The 9,527-nt window shown below is 41.6% G+C and overlaps 2 protein-coding genes across 3 annotated transcripts; one reads left to right on the forward strand and one right to left on the reverse strand.

Moving 5' to 3' along the window:
• Window positions 1-1,375: 1,375 nt before the first annotated feature.
• On the reverse strand, window positions 1,376-4,054 carry LOC142970516 (uncharacterized). Its single transcript, XM_076110808.1, has 6 exons — window positions 3,849-4,054; window positions 3,381-3,551; window positions 3,122-3,278; window positions 2,712-2,887; window positions 2,297-2,525; window positions 1,376-2,178 (listed from the first exon to the last, which is right to left on the reverse strand). Exons 2-6 carry the CDS (start codon window positions 3,534-3,536, stop codon window positions 1,976-1,978), a joined length of 921 nt encoding a protein of 306 aa, XP_075966923.1. The 5' UTR covers window positions 3,537-3,551; window positions 3,849-4,054; the 3' UTR covers window positions 1,376-1,975.
• Window positions 4,055-4,226: 172 nt separating this feature from the next.
• Window positions 4,227-9,313, forward strand: rrp9 (ribosomal RNA processing 9, U3 small nucleolar RNA binding protein). Of its 2 annotated transcripts, none has more exons than XM_076110806.1 (15): window positions 4,227-4,514; window positions 4,682-4,776; window positions 4,883-4,995; window positions 5,098-5,165; window positions 5,954-5,995; window positions 6,088-6,214; window positions 6,346-6,470; window positions 6,566-6,658; window positions 6,780-6,880; window positions 6,978-7,112; window positions 8,031-8,093; window positions 8,212-8,372; window positions 8,589-8,668; window positions 8,812-8,885; window positions 9,164-9,313. In XM_076110806.1, the coding sequence occupies exons 1-15, from the start codon at window positions 4,431-4,433 to the stop codon at window positions 9,264-9,266; spliced, it is 1,464 nt and encodes a 487-aa protein (XP_075966921.1). In that variant the 5' UTR covers window positions 4,227-4,430; the 3' UTR covers window positions 9,267-9,313. The 2 variants fall into 2 exon arrangements, with proteins under 2 accessions (XP_075966921.1, XP_075966922.1); XM_076110807.1 differs by having other exon boundaries at window positions 4,243-4,514; window positions 8,212-8,357.
• Window positions 9,314-9,527: the final 214 nt, after the last annotated feature.

A 9,527-nucleotide genomic window follows, 5' to 3' on the forward strand; every position in this document is an offset into this window, starting at 1 on the left:
TATACTGTATTCAGCAACATGTTGATGCAATGGGGATATTGTAATAGTAGAGTCCATCATATTCACCAAAGACAGTAAACTGACATTTATAGCAATACACCCCAAAGCTATTTAAGGTTTGGCTGCAAATACATCGATCTCCAATCATGTGCGAATACTTTTTTGTGCGGTTTGTCATTTGTAATGCTATAAGTTCATTCTCAAAAACACTAGAAATCCTTTAATATTTTTTAGATACTGCTGATTTATATTATCAGTTACCCCAGGGGGCTCTTAAAGGTCTCAGGGCTCTTGTGTTAATCTAATAGATTCAATTTCACCAGACTGCAATTTGTCACGACAAATCAATGTATTATTTGTGACATTGAACTTAAATTCTGTTGACTCAAATAACTTGTCTCAGCCTTTTCCTCAGCCTCAGACTTACATAATAGAGATATTTTGAAAGTATTTTTAATTTAATTATCGAATGCAATTATCACAATTTATATTCCTTGTAACAGCATAACTACTCAACTACACAAAAACAACTCTTACATTGTGAAAACTGTCTGTAGCTCCTCCAAAGTTTTCTCTGAGTTTTGTAAAGTTGAGTTTTTCCATGGTGATGACTCTTCCCTGAATCCTTCAAAAGCATCAAACTCAGCATTCAGGTGTTGTCTTCGGGTGTGTACGAGAGCTGGTCCACCTTCCAGAGATATATTAGGAGCTATTCACAGACTGTGGAAAAATAGTAGCTTTCCCCAAAGAAACAGACGTAGGAGCCTTGGTGACGGACCCCAGGGAGATTCACACCGACAGAGAGAGGTGATGTGCCCACTGAGACAGCACAGCTGGTTGAGCGAAAGGGGGGGGGGGGGAGGAGCCAGCAATTGCCGATTGTTCAATTCACATCTTTCAAGACAACATGACTCTATCAAACCGCCACCCGCAGACATTAAGCATCTCTCTCCCTCTCACACACACACACACACACATTCATCAGTCAGTATGTGGCAGTGACTGTCACACACTGTCCACTATGCCTCTGTCTTTACAGATGTTCCTCTATTCTCCTCTCCAGAGCCTCTGAGAGAACACATACAATCTGAAGTAGTGGACGGATTTCTTTAGTCTTACTCACTATTATAGTATTTTCTTCTGAAAATTGAGTTCATCTTATTTTTGGATTTCTTTTTTTTTTTTTTCAAGAAACAGAAACCTTGAATTCATAGCAGCTGTAGTCTTTTGAAAGTTGATCATTGCTTGCAGAAGAGCATGAAACGGGGCTCAGCGCTGACATCTGTTGGTTGCTGCAACAGAATTCCCAATGTGAGCATTCAGTACTTAAACTGAGCTGATGTCAGAAAGGGTCCAAGTAAACATAACAGAAGAATATTGCTTCCAAAAGTTTATTGTCCCTTACTTAGTCAACAAACAGACAAGTGATCGATTTTTTTTTTTGAAGATTAAATATAATTTACAGCATATATTGCAACTGCAAAAAAAACTATTCTAGAAGCACAGTATCACTTGGTGTACCGTTTGTTAGGAACAGGGTACAAATAGCACCCAACATTTTTTAAATATCCTAGTTTTAAAAACACACAAAGGCCAACTGATTGGAAAGTTAAACCAGTATAAATGTTTGACAAAGGCCAACTTCACAGAAGACTTAGACACAGACACTTACTACCTTAAATTAAATAAGAACACTTGGTCGTTTTTACCACCGACAATTACACGCAACGTTTTAGAGTGCTGTCCAATGTATTGGTTGGGTCACCAGATTAAACGTTACACTTTTGGAACACACAACAGACAACAGCTGTAAAAAAGAAAAAGAAAAATTCTAAAAAGTGCTGAAAAAATAGCTAAATTCAAGCACTAGATTTCAATACCGAATAAACTACAGATAGATTAAAAAGGCAACCTGTCACACATTTCTATCAGATAATGAAAAACGGGTGACCAACAGATGAAGACAGACTCAAGATTATAACTGAGAATCATTTTCCATTGCTCCATTTTCAGGCAGGAGTGAAGCATCTTGGCTAAGGCTTTGATCCATACTAGCTTTGTTTTCAGCTTTACCCATACCCAGTCTCTTCTTTAATAGCTTGTCCTCATTATTCAACTTTGTACGGATCGCAACTTTTATTTGGCTGCTTTCAATGCCGAACTTGACTGCCACATGACCTGGAAGAAGAAACATGATAAAAGTTTTAATTCCCATATTCAAATTCATAAATACAAAATCTACAAACGGTCTGTGTGATAAAAAAAAAAAAGTGATACCAAATGTTCTCTATCTTACCAATTAGACTTCTCAAGATCTCAGGGGGGAGTTGAGGCTTGTGGCAGTCTTCTCCACTGAAGGTGTTCCTCCGGCCCTGCAGAGAGTGTGTGGCCAACGTTTCTCTGTCAAAAAGTATCATCAGCAGAGCCGACGTGTACTTTTTGTAGTCTGCAATCTCGGCGATGCGCACATAAAGATTTTTTGGTACTCGAAGATGCTCGGTGAGATACAAGAAGGCGTCATCTTCCTGAGAGAAAAATCAAAGAGGTTAGCTATAAATACATCGTCACTTTTGTGAAATTGTCCAATACCTATTACTAGAGCTTGAAAAAAAAGCAAACACTTGAAGCAGGAGCGGTGAAATATTGTACGATAAGCTCTCCTACGATAACCACAATTGTGTTGTTAGAAGACTTGGAATAAGAGCACTGACCTCTGGGATATTAAAGTCCTCTCTCATCTCTTCCCCAGACTCAGCCAGGAAAGAGACGGTTTCATCTTGAGAGGTCTGCGGCGCTGCTGACGCCTCGCCTCCTTGGAGAACGTGATCCAGAGTGACTCGCAGTTCATGTGCCGTGTGCCTCATCTGCATCATGAGGGTGTTCATCTCTGTAAAAAGTGTGAAACCACTTAAGAAATGCTGAAACAGAGCAAGTTCATTCATACCTGTAATATATTATTCTCTTGATTTGTTTCTACTAAAACACACCAGAATAAAACTTAAAGAGTCCAACGTGCGCGATATGTCCTGCCCAGTCACATACAGTATTAGGACTGTGTGGTCTCGGCAGGTATTTCTTGTTAGCATATTAATTCATAAGTCAGTCATCTTTTTCCACCCACCTTTCAACTCCCTCAGTTCTCTCTCGGCCAGAATTCTACATCTGCGTTCATACTTGAGTTGTGCCTGCAGTTGCTCAATTTTCATGAGGAGGCTGATGGTGTCTGTTCTGATGTCTGGGCTTGGAATGTTTTCTTCATCAAATTCAATGGTTTCATGCTGCCAAATGAGAGGAAATCACATAAACAACTCGAATGTGAAAGTACGGTAAACAACAGTTGTTTTTTTATGCACAATTACAATTAAAACAGCATATCTCACCTCATTGTTGGGAAAGGGGGAGTAGCTGGACTCCTCGGCCAACCTGTACTTATCCTCCACTGGATCACAGCCAAACTCCTGTGCGTCAGTGCCGATTTTTATCATCTTGACAGGCGTCTGTGTTGGAGTCGTCCCTGCGTCTCTCTTGGGTGGCATGGGAGTGAAAATAATCTGTGGAGAGTACAGATTTGAACAGTTGACACATCGAGCACAGCTGTTTCGGCACAAGATGGGAGTCAAACTTTGAGAGAAACTTTTTCATTCGCTCGACGTTGTTTGTCTGCGCATTTGCGAGACAAAAATGAAAAGTTAGTTCACAACGCACCCCCCTCCCCCTTCCTCCTCAACCCCTCCTACTAGCTTCTAGATTGCCTCCAGCTGGAGCCACTCTGACTGATACCGGCTGTCTTTCAATACATTATCTAATACACGTGATATGTAACGTTAGACGGTCGAGTTGAGGCTCACCTGGCCGTTCAGCGCTACTTCACGGATGAACTGTAACCACGCTCACTGAGGACAGGGACAGAGACAGCGCAGTACATGCAAATACTGCGTAGTAGAGGAAGTAGTAGTACTACTGCAGTACTACAGTACATAGATCCCGGTACAGTTACGGCTAATTTCCAACAGCCGCGCTAAAGTTCCCCGGTTAAATATGTGTGAAATGCTGCTGCTGTATTTATGTTTTACTGTGTATGGTACACACGCGTGCAATATGGTTGCGTTGTGAAATTCATATTTTTACAATTATGTGCGGAACAAAGGTTTGAAACCGTACTCCCCGAGGGAAGTATTTTACCCCTGTACAGTTTCCTGTTAATCTTAAATTCGTGATTTAACCAATGGGAATTGAGAGTTTTAACAAAAGGCGGGACATGTAGAAGGAACTGTGACGATCGGCCAATCAGCGTCCGTCTTCAACCGTGACTTCAGCTGCATAGTTTGGTTGAAGTGAACCCATGTGGGTCCAATGTTGACTTGCTCTCTTAGAAAGTTGAGGACTTAACTCTATATACAGTCAGCGGTTACTTTGAAACGCGTTTCAAAATGTCTTCGACTTTCTTTAATAAGAAGAAAGAAAACCCCAAATTAGCCAAAAAGGGGAAAAATACAGCGGTGCTCAAACGAAAGGTAAGTGAACTGGACTGTTAGCAAGTAAGCTAAATCGAGTAACGTTAGCTTACCAGCAGGTTAACACATGCGACTGGACCTGGTCTTACCTGCTGTTCTAACTCAGCCACTAATGCAGCATCACTGTACGCCATTACAACCTTTACATTGCGTTTCTCCTGCTGCAGGGCGATGGGGACTCGGGCGGTAAAAGTAAGCTGCGAGCCAAGAAACCCAACCTCAGAGACAACGAAGAGATTTCCAGCGACTCTGAGACAGAGGGGTTAGTTTCTCACGCGCTCACTCCGGCTTTTGCGTTAATGATCACTTTGCACTCCCGATTTGAAAGCAGTTGTACATTTGTGACTTTGTTTGTTGTTGTGACTCAGTCCTGTAGTGCCCAGGAAAAGACAGTCCAATGAAGATTATGATTACGACGAAACACCACAGGAGAAGAAGCTTCGATTGGCCAAACTCTACCTCGAACAGCTAAAGGAAGAAGGTACACTTGTGTTATCCAAACAGCATAACTAAGAGATCTAACAGTACTTCTATGCCTGTATGTATGTATGTATGTATTTATTGTGTGATCTGATCTCATCAGAGGAAGATAAAGCAGAAGAGGAATTCTTTGAGACGGATCTGATTGCTGGAAGACTTCAAGAAGAAGTGGTGAGAGCTTCTTCTGTGTTAATGCACATAGTACACAAGACTGTGATTACCACTGGGGACATGACGAGGGTGACCAGATCCAAACCTACCAAATGTAGGACAAATAGTTTGAGTTTGTGTGGTATAACGTGGGACACGTTTACAATGCTGTGGTAGTGTCACGTTTCCATTCATGTCGTACCCCCCCCCCCCCCCCCTCCTTTGTGAAATTGAAATATAAGCTAAAACTCTCTGAGAATCTCCTACGATTGGCTTCACCCAGTTTCTTTATGGTAGTTTCCATCATATTCTGCCTACATCTCCATGGCTTGTGACTTTGCGGTGACTCAAAATTTTCATAAAATCACTCTAAACACGATCCTCTTATTAAACAGCTACCATTATCCAGATGAGTGGATCCCTGAGCAGATAGAAATGTTGAAAGCTGGAGCAAAGGGTTTAAAGTGGAGTTAATTTCCCCTGCTTTGCACTTCTCAGGCTACATGTAGGCTGCCTCTCTCGGCTTGAGAGAAAGATCTGCAGACACTTGTCATGGTAAAGGTACTGCCACTAGTGGGGGGGATATGAAGCTCTGAATCACTATGAAGCAATTGTGATGAACATGGTCCACTGTTTAATCTGTCAAAGTATGAGTGTTTTTTGGGGGTTTTACTTCATTGTGTCTCAACTGACTTTCGAACTAAACCTCTGTCATGATCTTAGACAGTTTTTCTTTTTGGGATTTAATACGTTTAATAATAGTTATTGATCTTGTGGTGTGTGTATGATGTGTTTTTTTTCCCCCTCAGCTTGAACAAAAAGGAAAGCTTCAGCGATTCATTGCCAAAGATGTAAGAATGGAAATTTTCATTCCTTTAATCTCCACAGAATGTAATTCTTATGAACGGACTGAATCCTAATTCATATTTGTTCTGTCTTTTAGCTCATTCCACCGGATGCTTCAGAGATCAGGGTGTTAAGAGGACACAAACTTCCAATTACCTGTCTGGTCATTAGTTCTGATGACAAGTACATCTATTCTGCTGCCAAAGACTGCTCCATCATTAAATGTTAGTATACATTTAAAATCTTTTTTGATACTTCAGGGAAGTATGTATGAAATTTGAGGGGGAAGAAAACAATGTTTTGTTTGTGAGGCTAATATGTCCGTCTTAATTCAGTGTTTTTCTTATTTATTCAGGGGATTTTGAGAGTGGGAAGAAACTGCACACAATACCTGGTGGAAGGAAAGGTACAGAGGATCGGCATGTTGGACACACAGCCCATATCCTGTGTATGGCCATTTCATCAGATGGAAAATACTTGGTGAGTCGTACTCTCTCAGCACATCCTGCTTTTGCCAGCAGTTTGCCAAAGTGCGACTTGATGTTTTAAGAATCCTCTTTCTCTACATTTCTTAGGCCACTGGAGACATGAACAAACTGATCATGATCTGGGAGGCAGAAACATGTAAACATCTCTATAAATTCACAGGACACAAGGGCCCTGTGTCGGTACGTTCGCCCTCCTTTCTCTCTGTTACATGGAATAAGATCTTTTTTTCATCTTATAAGTTGTGTAGATACTGTCGCTCCGAGGACCTCCTGTGAAACGAAAGTGTCTGTTTCTTCTCAGGGTCTTTCATTCAGGAGGGGAACTCATGATCTGTACAGCGCCTCTCACGATCGCTCAGTCAAGGTGTGGAATGTGGACGAGAACGCATATGTTGAAACTCTGTGAGTAACTAATCAGAAAATAAATAATTATCTCGCCGCCCAACGCCGGAATTTGTTTTGAAAGTTTGAATTTAACTGTAATTGTGATTCGCTGTAGCTTCGGGCATCAGGACGCCATCACAGGACTGGACAGCCTGAGCAGAGAGCTCTGTGTGACGGCAGGAGGGAGGGACCGCTCGGTGAGGGTGTGGAAGATAGCCGAGGAATCTCAGCTGGTGTTCCACGGACACGAGTGAGTCCGTCCGTTGTTTTTACGTCTCCCTGTTTGCACCTTTTTGATTTCACATGCGTTTGTCGATGGTCATAAAACCACAGTGCTGCACATACATTTATTACGGGAAACATTTCATAATTGTCAAGTAAAAAAAAAAAAGTATTACTTTTCCAAGGTTAAAACAACCCAGACATTTTGTGAGTTAGCAGTGACGGGTTAACGGTTTTTATTTAACCAGGAAGTCCCTGAATGGAAAGTAGCTGCGCTCACAGCTCCAAATGTAATATTATATCAGATACACGGTAGTGGCAATGATTAAATGACTAAATAAAACCTTTATTGCACAAAGAACATAAACAAATATCAAGTGAACGTCAACAACCATATATGACGGCACGTAATATAACATTAAGCATGAGCATCAGAAAAGAAAGCATAGTTTGGGAAATCGATAAAAGACATCCGGCGCAAGTTCAATAAAAGTTAAGAGGACAACCTTTCCAAATGAGAAAAATATACCACAAACGAGACATGGAACAATAGTGTTGTAAATTGAGTTGCTACAGTATTATACAAGTATAAGAGAATAATATGTCTGAATACAGAGTACAAAATGGTAATTAACTCCTGTTAACGTATACATCCACAAGAGTAGAATACGTATTTACAGCAGTAATCAACAGTTACATAGAATGTTATATTGGCTACTATTGTGTCTAGCTTCATTAGCAGTAAACTGATAACAAGTCACAAAGCAGCTATGATTAGAAGTAGTTGCAGATAAACTATTGAGTCTGGTATATAGAGAGGTAGTGAATGAGTTGACCGTGGCAATGATTTTGGACAAAACTAGTTTCGGTTAACCGTTACAGAACTGTGACCGTAGTGGTTGCAACGGCACATCTGTCACTTTGACACCATTCTGTCTTCCTGCAGGGGTTCGATTGATTGCATCCAGCTCATAAACGAGGAGCACATGATAACGGGAGGTGATGACGGGTAAGACGGAAGCAGCTCTCGCAGTCTCACGTTGTCTTGACTTTTTACAGCGTTGTTCCAGATCCATTCACGGTTCTCTTCCGTGTTCCTCTCTCTCAATTTTTCTGTACCGCCTCAGCTCGGTGTCTCTGTGGAGCGTCAACAAGAAGAGGCCTCTCAGCACGGTGAAAAAGGCTCACGGTTGCCACGGTGACGCGGGGCTGGAGCAGCCTCATTGGGTCGCGTCGGTGGCGGCGCTTCAGAACTCGGATACCGTCGCCTCAGGTGCTTCTGAAGGCTGTGAGAGTCCTGCTTACCAGCTTTTTAATACCACACATACATTGACTTTATTCTGTCTTTTATAAACTTTATCAATAAACCGAATGACGATGGTCCTGATTAAGTGCCCTGCACGCTCATAAGTAGAGCAGTTGATGCATTTATGTTTATCTTGGCTGCACTTAAGATGTTCTGTTGTCTGTAGTGATGTAACGTTACGACTGTTCTCCTGCACAGGTTCACACAACTCGCAGGTGCAGCTGTGGAAATGTGGCCAGAATTACCGCAAGCTGGAGCCTCTATTCAGTGTACCGGTGGTAAGCTCCTTCTTCGTCCGCTCGTTTGGAAATGGTTACGTTTACATGAGATGATGTACACATTATTTACAATGAATTCCTGTCAAACACAATGGCCGTCTCAAAATACCTCGTTGTGTCTCTTCCTCTGCTTTCTCTCTCAGTCCGGTTTTGTCAACAGTCTGAAGTTTTCGAGCTCCGGTCAGTTCTTGGTGGCAGGAGTTGGACAGGAGCACAGGTAACTTCAGGCCGGTTTATGTTCAGTGAATGAAATGTCCACTAGATGGCAGAGTTTATCCATCTCTCAGCTGTCAGTGATGGTAGCTTGAGATGATGTCAGTTGATTGAAAGGAACCCACACAAACATTTTAAATATTAGGTGGTGTTTGTTCTGATTTCGATGTCTGATTGACAATGATTCACTTTCTCCACAAAGGTTTGAGGCGCTGCTATCTGGGTGATGTTGTCTGTTTGTAGCCGTCACCTCTGATTCTAAGTTTGTTTGTTTTTCTGCAGGTTGGGACGATGGTGGAGACTAAAAGAGGCCAGGAATGGGATCTATATTATTCCTCTTAAAAGGAAACTTCCAAATCCAGAGGAAGCCACGATAACTGAATAGTGGACTGTTAAGTGTCTTTATTTTGTAAATTAAAGGTTTATAAACTGCCGGTGTATCATGTTCTCTTGTTTTTCTCCTTTTTTTTGAGGAAGAAATTGAAATTCCAAAAACCACAAGATTTTAGTTTGTGAGAAAGCTTTGACGGCTTTAGTGAAGGAGTCGGCACGGTGAGCTGTGTCTGACACGGGCCACACAAGAGAAGAGACTGTATTGTCTGACCAAGACTTATACCGTATGATCAAGACTTGTGTTTGTACTATT

This window comes from Anarhichas minor, unplaced genomic scaffold (assembly GCF_050575085.1).
Source record: "Anarhichas minor isolate MPS153535 unplaced genomic scaffold, ASM5057508v1 ptg000043l, whole genome shotgun sequence".
Lineage (NCBI taxonomy): Eukaryota > Metazoa > Chordata > Actinopteri > Perciformes > Anarhichadidae > Anarhichas > Anarhichas minor.